This window comes from Fundulus heteroclitus, unplaced genomic scaffold (assembly GCF_011125445.2).
Source record: "Fundulus heteroclitus isolate FHET01 unplaced genomic scaffold, MU-UCD_Fhet_4.1 scaffold_46, whole genome shotgun sequence".
Lineage (NCBI taxonomy): Eukaryota > Metazoa > Chordata > Actinopteri > Cyprinodontiformes > Fundulidae > Fundulus > Fundulus heteroclitus.
Window position 1 is genome coordinate 1,355,642 of NW_023396879.1, and position 15,130 is coordinate 1,370,771.

Consider the following 15,130-nt stretch of genomic DNA (forward strand, 5'->3'; position numbering starts at 1 on the left):
TGCCGACACACGGATATTAAAGCCTTCTTGTTTGCTGTTAAGGGTACGCTACATGTACCAAAAGAGTTAATAGCCATAAAGAGCCATCAAAAGTTGCAGAAACTGTAGAAAATGGCTGCAGTGTTGCTAAGCCAGCTGTGCATGACTCCTAGGGCTAGAACATATAAATTTGTGTCTCTGCCTTTTTGGCATAGGCTCTTAGAAGCTATGATAATCTTGTCCGATTGAGTTTTTTTTCATGTCAGTTTACCAATGATTTATGGGAATAAAAGTGAATTGTGTCATACGTTTGTAATTCGCTGTGTGTCAGAGGAAAGAATGACCATGTTCAACAAACTAGGGTGGAATATTTGCCTGCTATCTGAACTGAGGGCCCATTAGGGCTCAGGCTCCTCTTATCACAAAAGGCAATGGCTCTTGGCTCCACTCCACAACTACTGTTGGCAACGTGGGGGACATGGACGATGGTCATTGAAGACCAGTTGCTAGCTTCCAACCCCCGAGAGTGGGGCTTTTGTCTTGGCCCATTGTTACTCATACTTACCTGGCAGGGGAGATTTCACGATCAGGAAGGTGAACCTCCCAGAGCGAGGCTCAGCCATTGCACTCTGGCTGTCCTGACCTATGCGAATAGACCCCTTGCATCTGACGTCACAGTCACGTGATCGGGGGTGCGCGCCTCCATCTTGGTGGGCACGCTAGCCTGACAGCCCGTCTACTACATGACAAAACGGGTGATTTAGAGCGTACTTTTAGTTCGTTTATTTTTGGAATCTAAACAATGCCTACGACTTGTTGTGCTCCCGGTTGCACACAGAGGCATTCCAAATCGTTGGATGTACGTTTCTGTCGTTTACCGAAGGAGGAAGGACAAAGAAAGAAATGGATATTTTCAATGAAAAGAGCGCAGGCAGACACTCCCAATGGACTGGGGGAGCCATCATTCTACGAGAGAATGTGCAGTCTACACTTCATCGCCGGTAAATACAACTTAATTCTGCTCTATTCATTGTTCTACTTAAATAGCGGCGGAGGGGAGGTGGCGATCGCTACAGCAGCCGCCGCTGTCTGAAGCAGCAGACAGCGGCGGCTGCGGCGGCTGCTGTAGCGATCGCTACACCGGCCGGAGAGCCGCTGTTGCTGCTGTAGCTGCCGCTGTCTGGAGCAGCACCCGCTTCCTGCTGCTCCAGACAGCGGCGGCTCTCCGGCCCGTGTAGCGATCGCCACCTCCCCTCCGCCCGTTCACGGGCGCTAGTACTTCTATGTTTACGCTGCAATGTCGCCGACACCACCACCCATTTTAACAAGACAAAAACACCAAAATAATCCGTAGTGAGTGTTTTTTTTTAACCTACCGGGCGGGTCTTCCTCTCTGCTTTGTGCTGTTGCACAAACATGTCTGAACATCCATCCATCCATTTTCTGACCCGCTTAATCCCTCATGGCGTCGCGGGCGTTGCTGGAGCCTTTTTCCTGATATAAAATAATTGCAGCCGTCCAGTGGTTTCAGGGGCTTTCGTGCTCTCTTGTCCGTACTGGCCTGCCGTGTTTATAAAGCAGCTGTGTTGCGGTACGAAACCCTTGGCCAGCATTTCACAGACTCGCTCCGTCCCTTCAGGCTTTTGCTGTGTGGATCTGGCAATCTGATACCATCAACCATCAACTTACTCTTAAAACGATCTTGTGATACGTTATCTAAAGAAGAAAAATACCTGGAGAACTCGTCATTTCGTCAAATGGCGTGCCAACCAATATGGCCCCACGCAAGGGGTTCTGGGTAACGGAGTCACGTGGTTGCAAGGGGTCTATTCCCCAAATGTGGGAATCTCGACTGCATAATTTGTGGTGAGGGGGACTGCGTCCGCGCTCTCCCCTGGTGTGTTTGTTTATGGGAAAAGAGTTGTTTTTGCGCCTTCCTTCTGCCCTGATTAAGTCCGAATGGACTTTGTTTACTGACTGCAAAGCAGTATGTTGCAGTTTGACAAATTGCTTGAATTGAGAAAGCTTCCTGGAGAGGAAGCGAAACGTCTTCAACTACGGAAAACAAGTCCAGTTGCTTTGTTTTTTACTTTTTTTGGAAGGAACGTGTAATTACATTTACTTAAACAACACTTCAATAAAAGAGCAAACTAATCAGTACAACACTAAATTGGCAACCTTTGAGGAAGAGGACTTAAATAATTAAACATCCCAAATTGAATTAGAGAAAACAAAACCAAATAGAAAAACATAAACTCTTCCTACACCCCTTCTAAAACCAAGTGGAACAGTCTAACTAGGCCTCAGTGCCATTGAGGAGATCATTTGAAGCTGGGGACTCCTTTCCTTTACTGGCCACACCCACATGGCAGCCTCCCAGGAACTGGCAACTCAAATGAAAAGTATAATAATATAGAAGTCCGGTCAAAATCAGAATTCAAACTGCTGAAAGTACTTTAAATATAAAACTACTACATACTGTGCAAAAAGGTATACGTTTTTTTAATTAAGAATAATAGGGCTTGGGATCCGCGTTGCATTGTGGGACGTGGCGGCCATGTTGATGACAACGCAACGTTAAAATACCTCTGACATAACGTTGTTGAACGAAGAGACGTAGAAGTAGAGTTGAGAAAGAATAGATAGAAAAAATATGTTAAAATCTCGAAAAGGATCTGAAATTTACCGGGACACACTAAATAGAGAAATCAGGGACCGGTATGTTGACAAAATCAGCATTATTATGGAGCGCCGACAACGACTTGTTGCCACCGTTTTGCATATCGGACGTCTTCGGCTACCTTGTTTGTGGTGTGAGCGCCTATACTTCAGAACAGTTCCAAAGCTACAAGTCCTTGGAGTCTCATGTGCAGTTTACGAATGGATGGGTTCAGGAGCTGCAGATCATAAAGTCAGCAAACAGTGAGAACACAGTAATTCACACAAAGGTAAGCTGTGCTGAGACGGGCTCTGGCACCTGCTAACCGTTAGTGCTAACAACCACTCACTCATGTAATGTACTTTTAACTAGCTGCTATGTGTTTCAAAGGTTTAGTTAGTAACGTTAACTGCCAGCCCTCCCTAAACCCTCCGGGTTTCTCACGTATTTGAGCCTTTTCCCGCTGCCGTTTTAGTATTTATGTGCATGAATGTGGTGTCGCGGCTGAAGGAAAGAAACAATGTAGGCTATTAAATAAAACCGTGCATCTTTAACTTACCAGAATGAAAATGCAGGGAACACATTCTCATTGACATCGGGATACTGTGGAAAGTTATGATCGGTAGTCTTAAAGCCGCGATCCAAGCGAGCCGATGACTCTTTGTTATCTCTGACTCTTGTTCTCCGTGGTTCCGCCTCCAGGCAGGAAAGCGGTGGAAAGTTAACCCATTTTCTATGTTTTTCCCATGGCGCTCATGTGTTTCGCTGTTACAGCCCACAACACAGCAACGGTTTACCATGGTTGAAATCAAGTTAAGGTAAAATTAATCAAATTAAAACAAAACTGAGAGAGGGAGTACAGTATGCGGTAGTCATAGGCAGTAGTCTGAGTAGCGCCGGCGGAGGCATTCAATATGGCGGCCACGGAAAGTAATACGTCATGATGCCCAAGCCCTATTCTCATTTAATCATGTTTATGTGGAGGAATCCATCTTGGTCAAGAATAGTACTGTCACCTCCCATTTTGTGATGTCACTCAGCGGACCCGCGGTTGAGCAAGTCCCAACGCTCTGTTGTTTGTCACGACGCACTATTTTCCAGATGGCAACGACTGGTGCTCTGTACGAAGCAGAGAGTGATGAAGTACTTAGTGACAGTGATGGGAGTTCCGGGGAGCTATCATCATCTGATAGGGATGTGGATTTTTTAGAAGAGTTTCTTGAAAGCGGACTTTTGACGGAATCCAGCGTACCTATTTCCATTGCAAACTCAGTCGGGTCCTACAGTATATATATATACGTGTGTGTGTGTGTGTGTGTGTGTGTGTGTGTGTGTGCGCTCCGCCGCAGAACGGCGCGCACACACACACAGCAGAGGAGAGATGCGCTGAAGTGACTTGAGTTATATTTGCCTCCTAGTAAATAGGGCAGGTGGTCATTATTGTATAAATATTAAAATATAAAAGCGTTTCAGCACATGCTGGGGCGGAGGGATATCGCATCACATGTGGTATCCCTCCGCCCCTCTGGTCGGTGACCATCCCCGCAAATTCTAGAATAAAAATTAAAATATAACTTACCGAAAATCCTCGCTCTCATGTCATGCTCAAAACATTCTTCTTCGAAATGGTCACTGCATATGACGTGTTTTCTCTCTGGCCAGAAGTTAGATGGCAAATCCGCTCTGTTCAAGTTGGCAATCCAGCACCGAGCCCGGTGGCTCATGAATCGGGAAGTTGAAATAAGCAATGTTTTTTCCACTTTTACCAGTTGTTTTGGAACATCCGATGGCCATGCACACAGGCATTGTTGCTTCAGCAATAGCTCTTGGGAATGTCAGCGGTGAAGTCCTCTCGAAATTCGAAAAAATTATTGATGATCGCAGCTATGTAGAACGGCTCCTATTGACTTTGCATGGAAAGCGGAGAGAAATGCTGTCGCCGCTTCCGCTTTTCCACGTCACAGGATGTGATGTTAGACGGCCCTTACTGCCCAAATATGGGCAGTAATGTCCGCCCCCATACACAGTGATTCAGGCGACAATTTATGTTTTTATTTTCTTATTGATTAAAGATAAGTTCATTAAATAACCACAAATGTATTAGTTTTAGTTATAGCTAATGGTCCCCTGATTTTTCCTTGTTGACCGGACTTCCCCTTTAAAGTAAACCAAACAAGCAAGAAATGACAAAATGAATCAACTAAATGTGTGCACCCAAATAGTTAACCTATGCCAAATCCCCCAAGTGAAAAAGAGAAATACAGTACAGTAAAATATAAGAGAGCATTACAGCTTTAATTCTTTATAAAATAACTCTTATATCACCCATTAATTGACTTTTTTCAGCAATTCTCTACCACCAACTCGCTGTTTCTGCAGCAATAACATTGTTTCTTAGGGTTTAATATTCTCCCTTTGCCTTCCTTAAAGATTTTTATTTCCACTTGCGGGAAACACGCACTTGCAGGCTTCATATTTCCTGCCGTTGCCATGTTATTTGTATCAAGGAGGGTTTCTTTAATGCTCGGGCTCTCGTTTAACTCATGGTTGATCAGACGTTGCGTTTAGTTACCTGATTGATATCATCTGTTCTGAAACTGCATAGTATGACAATGTGAGGTAGAACTACTCAGAGTAGCAGCTTTATGCTCAGAGAAGATCGGCGATTTTTTTTCTGAAACAGGGCCCAGAACAAAGACGGACACCACAACCTTCCCAACTATGAAGGTGTCTGCCCCACACATCAATCAGTGATGCACTCTGATCAGCACCTTGCTCTGCTTTGAGGGATCATTGATACCAGCACTGATTGGGATTAAAGGAAATTAAATAGCAGATAAGGAAGCAAAAAAGGCATCAACCGGACTGATCAACCTTGCAGTAATTATAAGCAAATCAGAAGCAAAGGGTATAATTAAACAAAGATTAAAGGAAAAGTGGCAGAAAGAATGGGATGAAGATAACAAGGAAGATGGTATTATAGGATTCCAGAGAGAGAAGGAGAGATGAGAGCAGGAAGGGAAACAAGAAAAGAGAAACTAATATGTCCAAAAGAAATATTTGGTCATACTTGACTTAACAGCTCATTATGTAGAAAGCAGCAACATAATACAGGAGACTGTCAGTATTGTGGAGAACATGAAACAATAGAACATATTAGTTTGTTGGAGATATGAGATTGAAGTAAGATTAATGTTGGGGGACTTTAGAAGAAATAAACGATCATTTAATTTATTAAACATTAACAAAATATCATAATACATTTATAAAATAATATACTTTGGGCCACACTCCATACCAGCAGGTGGCGGTAATGCTGACCGCCAACCGTTTCTTGCTAACCGCTAATAAAAAACAAAAGAAGAAGAAGTCGCTCTTTCATAGTTCAGCGCTGTTCAACTTTAAAGGCATACTATGCAACATTTTTCAGTTAATTAATGTGTTCCATACCGTTTTGGATGATTAAATGAGTCATTTCAGGTCGAACAAAGGTTTTCTCGGCCGCCCTGGTGGTCTGTGGGGGAAATACCGTACTTGCAATTGCAAGAGCTCACGGCCCGCACTCACAGGCTCAGAAGTCTCGTGTGCATCGCGAGAGTTGGTCTTGCTTTACGGCGAGAACTGCTACACGCCCCCAGTGAAAGGCATGCTCGTTGCTAGATTTGTGCAGTTATTATGGCGGAACCAGCGAGAAAACAGCGAAAGCCCATGTCTGAGCAGGCAAGAAAGAGGAAAAGGGCTCTGGACAGAGAAAGGAGTCGTACACGGGTGAACATCGGGCAAGGTTTTTCAGAATGGCGAGAACTAAAAGAAAAAGAAGGCTGCAAGGCTGACGCGGACCTCGCGTTTCTGCTGATGCGATTGTAAGTAACATTGTAGGGTTTCCCTCACGCTACCGCCTGGCCAACATTCCAAAAAAAAAAAAAAAAAAAAACTAACTCCATATGTGCGCAAAAATTTTAGTTTTATTTAGAATGACACAAACTGACACAAAGATTAGGTTTATGTGGATACCTGATCATAAAGATATAGAAGGGAATGATATGGCAGATCATTTAGCTGAGGTGTCTTTAAAACAAAGTATAATTATGGAAATAGCATATTGTAAATCTGAAATAAAATCAATTATAAAGAGCAAAATTAAATCTGAATGGCAACAAATGTGGGAGGAAGGAACTAAAAGTCGCCATCAATTTCAAATACAACAGAAAGTATGGAATATGGAAATAATAGGAGAAAATTGAAAAGAACAAGTAGTAATGACAAGAATTCAGCTCGGATATACTGATAAAACTGATAGGTAAACATCCAACAGGTAGTTATGAGTATGGTATGGATATGGAAACAGTAGAACATGTAATAATTTACTGTGAAAAATATACAGTAAGTGGAGAGAAGCTAAAACAAAAAATAGGAAATATGATATAGAGACATTAAAACTTAATAACTTATTAATTAAACATAAAATAAATAGAGCAGTTATTACATTTTTGAAGGAAACGGGATTATATATAATCATTTAGATTAAAGGGAGACATTCTGGTCCAAACTCAAGCACAGTAGATGGCGATAATACATCTTAACGTTAGATGTCACCCGCCATTAAAAATCACAAAGAAGAAAAAGAAGAAGAAGAAGAACTTTAAATGTGGCCAAAAACCCTTAGACTTGTCTTGTGAGGCCTTAAGCTGCCAACCAGAGAACTGGGTAAGAGACAAAGCTAAAGCCTCCTAGACTCTGACAGCATGTGCAGCTCGTCTTAACCGCTATTTGTCTCCGTTTTAGAAGAAGCGACAGCCTGCGAGGGAGCAGTTAGCATCAGAGCTAACTGAGAAGCTAACGGCCAGAGAAGTTTCCTGTTAGAGGAAAAGGGAAAAAGTGACTTCTCATTGAGAACACTGGACACTTATTGGACTCTGGGCTGTTTGGAGGCTTTTCTCCGAGGAACAAAAGCGAGTCTGACGGTAAGAAGATGAACTTAACAACAGTTTAACCAGACCTCTGAGCAATAACCTGTGCGATAATACTGTTAAATAATCCGGTTTAATAAGCGACTTCAGCTGTATAGTTATCTCACTACCTCACTGTTTATTACCTGGTACTACTTAAGGTAAAATGTCATTCCATTTGTACATAAGTCACCCTAAATATCTGCTTTATTTCCTCTGTACTTATACCTTATGCACCTCTCCTCCTTTTGGCACCTTCTTTTTGTTTATTAAGCCGATGTGTGACAAGTAAATTTCTCCAATGTGAGCTCAATAAAGCCCTATCTTATCTTTGATTTAATGAAAGTTAAGACATTATGTTATAATTTTCGGTGAAACAAGTGAACGTTATTGTTCAGTAGTGGGTTAAAACAGAAAAAAAAAAAGATATCGTCCAAATGTAAAAATAATACTGAATAAAGTACCTTTAAGTTATTGACGGTATTATTAAACTCCTTTTTTAGATTTATTAAAGCTATCGCACCCTGTTGGCGGTGAAACACCCTGGGTTGCCCCAGCTCTTTAACCCTAGGGTGACCCCACTTGTACTCTAAAGTGTTTTCCAAATTACGACACATGAAACAGAAATCTGAACTTTGACGGGTTTAATCTAGCAAAGTCAGAGAAATGTTTAGAGACATCAGCGCTGACGGGCTCCTGATCGAACACGAATCAACTGCAACGAATGTGGCAAGAGCCCCGACTGATCATTTCTTAAGCCTAAAGAAGTCTAGGTACACGCCCATGTAAGGGCTGTACGCTTCCTAACATGTCGTCGGTAAAATAATGTGTCACCACTTGGGTGCTATCTGATGACCTTGTGTCCCAGACTGTGTAGGTGTGCATGTCGCTTACTCATTCATCCCATTACTAAGGGGTGGTCCTGTTTCTGTTGAATTTGCATGTTATCTAAGCCATTACAAGGCCTTTGTTTGCCAAATGTATAAAGCTTGTTATTCCACATTACTCCAGACTTTTTGAATTGAGAAAGCTTCCTGGAGAGGAAGCGAAACGTCTTCAACTACGGAAAACAAGTCCAGTTGCTTTGTTTTTTTTACCTTTTTTGGAATGACCATGACCTGGATGACTGAGAATCTTCACCAGCAACCTTAACCTAGTTGTGTGGAGTGATTTTTAATCAGAGCTTCAATTAAGGATGTCGATGAGGAGGCAGTGACATTGTCTGGGTTTGAATTAAAGTTACACTTTACTTTGTAAATCTAATTAATATCTTCTGTATTTCTCTCCTCAGACATTTCACAGCCTCTTGTTCTCTTGGAAGGTTCTTGCTGATCAATCTGCCAGTGGCCAAGAGAGGAACTTCATTATTAACCTGAAGGAACCAAACACCAAAGACATGAAAGAGGAAGAACCAGAACCTCAAGGAATTAAAGAAGAACAGCTTGGACTGTGTATCTTTCCAGATGAAAAGCAACTTGTTAAGCAGGAGACAGAAACCTTTGTAGGGTTTTCTGCTTGTGACAAACTATTTCAAGTTGAACCTGAACTGCAACAGATGAACGTGACAAAGGAGGAACCAGAACCTGTAGAGATTAAAGAGGAACATGGGGATCTCTGGAGTAATGAGGACGAGGAGCAGCTTGTAGTGAAGCAGGAGGCTGGGACCTTTAAGGTGACTCCTCTGGATTTGAAAGATGACACAAATGAACCAGAAGAGAAAATGAACCAACTGCTCAATGCAGACTCCCCTGAAGGTGAGAAGCAACATCAGCAGGATAATAATCAAGAAGAGTCAGGATCAAACACAGATGAAGAGCTAAAGCGTAAAAAGAGACGAGAGAAAACCAAAGATCACAGTGATGGTTCAAAACTAAAAAGACATAAGACCAATAAACCTTGTGAAGTATGTGGTAAATGTTTCACTAAATGTAGATGTTTGACTAATTACATGAGAGGAAATACAATAGAGAAATCTTTCCTGTGTGTGCTTTGTGGAAAAGATTTCCCTGGGAAAAGTAGGTTAAATATCCACATGAGAGCCCACACAGGGGAGAAACCTTTCTCCTGTCCAATTTGTGCAAAAGGTTTTTCCAGTAAAAGTAGACTGAATATTCACATGAGAACTCACACAGGCCAGAAGCCGTATGCTTGTGAAATGTGTGATAAATCTTTCAGCCTTAGTAGTTATTTAGCTCGTCACATGAGAACACACACTGGTGAGAAGCCTTTTTCCTGTCCAACTTGTGCAAAAGGGTTTTCCAGTAAAAGTAGACTGAATATTCACATGAGAACTCACACAGGCCAGAAGCCGTATGCTTGTGAAATGTGTGATAAATCTTTCAGCCTTAGTAGTTATTTAACTCGTCACATGAGAACACACACTGGTGAGAAGCCTTTTTCCTGTCCAACTTGTGCAAAAGATTTTTCTCGAAAAGGTAACCTGCTTATTCACATAAGAACTCATACGGGCGAGAAACCATACGCTTGTGGAATGTGTGATAAATCTTTCAGCACTGGTAGTTATTTAGCTTGTCACGTGAGAATGCACACAGGTGAAAAGCCTTTTTCTTGTCCAACTTGTGCAAAAGGTTTTTCCACTAAAAGTCAGCTGATTATTCACATAAGAACTCATACGGGCGAGAAACCATATGCTTGTGAAATGTGTGATAAATCTTTCAGCGTTGGTAGTCATTTAGCTTCTCACATGAGAACGCACACAGGTGAAAAGCCTTTTTCCTGTCCAACTTGTGCAAAAGGTTTTTCTCGAAAAGGTCACCTGGTTATTCACATAAGAACTCATATGGGCCTGAAACCATACAATTGTGGAATGTGTGATAAATCTTTCCGCAATAGTAGTCACTTAGCTGTTCACATGAGAACGCACACAGGTGAGAAGCCTTTTTCTTGTCCAACTTGTTCAAAAGGGTTTCCCAGTAAAAGTAGGCTGAATATTCACATAAGAACTCATACGGGCCAGAAGCCGTATGCTTGTAAAATGTGTGATAAATCTTTCAGCCGTGGTAGTCATTTAGTTAGTCACATGAGAACACACACAGGTGAGAAGCCTTTTTCCTGTCCAACTTGTGCAAAAGGATTTTCTCGAAAAGGTAGCCTGCGTATTCACATAAGAACTCATATGGGCCTGAAACCATACGCTTGTGGAATGTGTGATAAATCTTTCAGCACTGGTAGTTATTTAGCTTGTCACAAGAGAACGCACACAGGTGAGAAGCCTTTTTCCTGTCCAACTTGTGAAAAAGGCTTTTTCACTAAAGGTCACCTGATTATTCACATAAGAACTCATACGGGCAAGAAGCCATACCCTTGTGAAATCTGCAATAAATCTTTCAGCTTTGGTAGTCATTTAGCTACTCACATGAGAACACACACAGGTGAGAAGCCTTTCTCCTGTCCAACTTGTGCAAAAAGTTTTTCCACTAAAGGTAACCTGATTAATCACAGTGGAACTCATACGGGCGAGAAGCCATATCATTGTAAAGTGTGTGATAAATCTTTTACTTCCTCTGCTAATAGGATTAGTCATATGAGAACTCACAGGTGAGAAGCTGTATGCTTCTAAAGCGTGTGCCAAGTCTTTCAGAAACAGTTGTTATCTGGCTGATCACATGCTAACCTACAGGCGAGAAGCCTTTCCTGTGTCTTATGTGGGGAAAATGTTTCTTCAAGCAAAGCAATCCAAGTGTCCACATGAGAATCCATGGTGATGAGAGGTCTCACTCTGCAGATACATATTAAAATCAATGACTGTTGTAAATTAACTAAACACAACATACAGGTCAGTTAAATCATTAAATGACAAGTTATAACTTCTGCTTATTCATGGATTGATGGAGCCATCTACTGAACAACTCTAAAAGACTTAATGATCTTCCTTGGTGTGTTATTTAATCAATAGAATGAGACTTAGATTAATTTTGCCATTCCTCTGTTGTTCATTTGAATAAACGATTGGGCTCATGTGACACTAAAAAATAAAATGATATACTCATCCTTCATAAAGTTAAACTTCTTAACTCTCAAAGTTGACTGATTTTTAGCGCTGTTTATAGTTCAACCCACCCTGACAAATACTATTTCCACAAAGAAAACCCCAGATCAGGATGCTGCCAACACTGTGGATGAAATGTGTGTTTTAATGATGTCCGGGTTGATTTGTTGCAAACATGCCTTTAAGAGTTCAGTTTTATCTCTGGGATGTGAACGCTACCCACACTTGGTAAATTCCTGCATGAACTCAAAAAGTGCAACATGATTACTGTTTGTCTGTTACCTATTGTAATCCTGAAGATTTTTATGTTGAATTGTACAGAATATATTTTGTAATGAATTTTGTATGAATGTTAAAGGTGGAAAAGTTGAATTTTCTTTGGTCATAGCTTTCATAAAAACTCAGCTTTTGGGGCTTGTATGAGGTCTTGATGTTGTCTCACTGCTTGTAGGAGGTGATTTGACAGGGCGGCTCTTTTCAATGTGGTCTTGGCTCAGGCAATCAGCAGCCAACTGTTCATAGTTCAATAAGTCACCCCTTCTAAATAGCTAGCACAACACAACAAAGTGTGATTATTGTTCTTATCCAGATCAATACTGTCATCCTTTACTTAAAACCTCCTTCAAGCAATTTCACAATCAGATATTTTTGTCCACAATTACTTTCATCTTAGCCTGGAAGTTCTGCAATGTAATCATTACATGTAAGTTAGCTGGCATATGAATTTATAGTCAGCAGTATCTCACTAAATATTAAAAGCAATTCTCAAACTTGTTGTACCTTTTAATGCCTGGCAGTCGAATGTCTGTTACAGAATGTTATCCTGTTGATTCTGTGGATGCTTCTACTCATTACCATGTAGCTAAGCTCAAAATTATTTAAATTAATATGGTGTAAGTCTGAATGAGGACCTATATTTAGGGACCTTTGTGGGGAAGCTGTTGTTAAACCTTTATTTAATGAAGACCAGGAAGTTATTCTGTTTGCGCATGCACAAAGGTGCTGATGGTGTGGATTATGCTACTGGTTCAGATTGGGTAGTGACGGGATATAGAGTAAATGGATTTTTATATAGAAATGTTGGTATTACAACATTTGCATTACATTACTAAAACAAACAAAAATAATAACATTGCCAGGGGTTTACACATCAGATAGAGCTACATAAATGAATTCACAAAAATTTTATGTAGCGTATACAGATTAGTCGTCTTCATAGCTTTTGCATTTTTTTAATGTTGAAGTGCTAGAATATTTTGTCCGAACTCTTTTAAAGATTAAGGAGGGTTTGTAAATGGAGAATTTAGATTTATGTATGTGAAATTTTGTCACTAATAAATTTAAGTTGTTTGAAACATAAAATAAAATTGTTTTTGGACTTAAAATTTCTCTTTCTTATAAGTGAGACTTATGTCACTTATATTCAGGTGCACTTTATAATCCAGAAGTCACAGTAATCTATGTAATTAATCTTTTACAAAAGCAGAACTAAACCGTGCCCTCAGGGAAATCAAGAAAATGGCAAAAGTTAAAGATAAAGTTTGTTACACAATGATCGTGAAACAGCTAAAGACATTATAGAAAAAAAATCTGTTAGGAGGGAAAGCTACCACTAAGCTAAGATCATCAAGCACTAAGAATATGTACAGGAGCATTCAAAACTACATCTACAGCAGCATTAACATCCACAGCGTGTAGGATTTTTACACTGGCGCACCATAGTGCTGCGCTAAATGAATTACCCCCACAGTTAATCACATAACAAGCTGCAGAGTATAACAAATGTGACAATGCACAAATGTCCTTAATTTATTTGGTACCAAGCTGCTGCTAATAACTGTTAGCTACAGTCATTGTGTAAAATGATTTTTGGTATTGTAGCAAAGTCCACAGGTTTGTTTCTAAAGTTGCATGTAAATTCCTTGATTTGTGGATTGCTGTTGTTGCACTACACAAAGTAAAAACCAGCCGGCAGAGCATGAAATATCCCTCCACCTCCCAGAGAGAGACAAATAAATAGTAATTCCTAATCAGTGAGAATGCTTATACAGCATTTCCTGTTTTTTCTTTATTATTATTATGTATGTTTTTCGGCGTCTAACTACTCCCGCATGCTTCAACCCATTTCAACAATTTTGGTATCAAAACGTTTAATTTGTTCACAACGTTACTGCTATATCTCATGTGTCAGGGTTCTCTGTGTTTCCGTGCTCTAACTCTGCTTCACAGGTGGTTGCAGTTGACTGGTGGGTGTGGCCCACACCTGCTGCTCATCAAGGAGCTTTCACCACAGGCTTCATAAGGAGTTCAGAGACAGCTGGAAGACGCCAGAGTGTTACCCCGTTGTGGTATGCCTAGGCCTCTGATCTGTTTCCCGTGCCTTGTACATGTGAGTTTTTGGAAACCCTGTTCTTGGACTAACTTTGTCTCCTGTTATTCTCCAGTCTTGTCGTGTTTGGCTTTACTCACCTGTCTTGGCATCATGCTCAGTGAACCAGTTCTTCAGAATCCCCGCCGCTCAGATTTTTCTCCGGCATCTCCACTCATACTCCCTTGGTGGTACCAAGCCGGGCGTGAGAACCCCTTCCTGGATTCACCTGGTTCATCCACAAACACTCTGGTTATTCCAGCTGCTCCTCCTGCTTGCCGTTCCTGTGGTGCTCTCCTCCTCGCCAGCATTACATCTGTCAGCTCTCCAGTCACTCAGCCACCTGTTTCCATCAGTGAGTTATGGTCACAGAGTTCCCTCATCACTCATTCCCCCCCTCATCACTCTGACGTTCAGACCTCATCTGTCTCACACGCTGTGTGCTTTCCCGTGATTAAGCCTAAAATAAACAACTTAAAACTCTTTCTGTTCCCATCTACCATGGACAGTATTTACGCATTAATTTGTCTCTTACGTTTTGCCAGCCTTCTCTCCTGGCTTTAGCAGACTTTGAGGTGTCACCTGTCGTTTTAATTAATGGCTCAAATTCGGCATGACGTTCTATTAAAGCTCGAGTTCTGCTTGGGAGAAAAACTGTGGGCGTTCTTTGGCCATGCTGAACAGCCAATAGCAGCGCTGCTGATCAATGTTTCTACTATCGATACATTTCCCCTTTTAAACAAACACATGAACGCGCAGTTGTCTCAGATAACTTAATCCAATAGACATAATATAAGATTAGACGCGTCATTGGGCGGGTTCTGCCTGCTGCGATGCGTCAGAGCGTCCGCCATCTTAAATGTGGCAAATCTGCAGTTACTCAGTCACTTAAACAGTATCAGAGGGACTTTAATCTCTGAATATACTTTGTATTCGTAGTATTTTTTTGTAATATTACAAGTTTATTTTCGTATCCCTTTAGCTTCATTCTCCTGAATTTATTCTCCTAAAGAATAAAAGTATTTAAAATAATTTAACCTGGCCCTATTACTCCAGGAGTGAAATAATTCTGCAAACTGTGATTATTCTGGAAATGTTCCCTCTTAATTCTCATAATGTGACGTTTTTATCATATCACTTTTGTGTTTGTTTATTTTTACTTTATT

The 15,130-nt window shown here is 41.0% G+C and overlaps 1 protein-coding gene and 1 pseudogene across 5 annotated transcripts; both read left to right on the forward strand.

Annotated features, from left to right (window-relative positions):
- The first annotated feature begins 536 nt into the window (after positions 1 to 536).
- On the forward strand, positions 537 to 682 carry LOC118560652 (annotated as a pseudogene).
- A 6,525-nt stretch (positions 683 to 7,207) lies between these two features.
- Positions 7,208 to 12,366, forward strand: LOC110367538 (gastrula zinc finger protein XlCGF57.1-like). 5 transcript variants are annotated; one of them, XM_036131856.1, is made up of 4 exons: positions 7,234 to 7,345; positions 7,424 to 7,602; positions 8,879 to 9,819; positions 9,988 to 12,366. In XM_036131856.1, the coding sequence occupies exons 3-4, from the start codon at positions 8,984 to 8,986 to the stop codon at positions 11,147 to 11,149; spliced, it is 1,998 nt and encodes a 665-aa protein (XP_035987749.1). In that variant the 5' UTR covers positions 7,234 to 7,345; positions 7,424 to 7,602; positions 8,879 to 8,983; the 3' UTR covers positions 11,150 to 12,366. The 5 variants fall into 5 exon arrangements, with proteins under 5 accessions (XP_035987745.1, XP_035987749.1, XP_035987744.1 ...); XM_036131852.1 differs by having other exon boundaries at positions 7,208 to 7,345; positions 7,427 to 7,602; positions 8,879 to 12,366; XM_036131851.1 differs by having other exon boundaries at positions 8,879 to 12,366.
- The last annotated feature ends 2,764 nt before the right edge of the window (positions 12,367 to 15,130 follow it).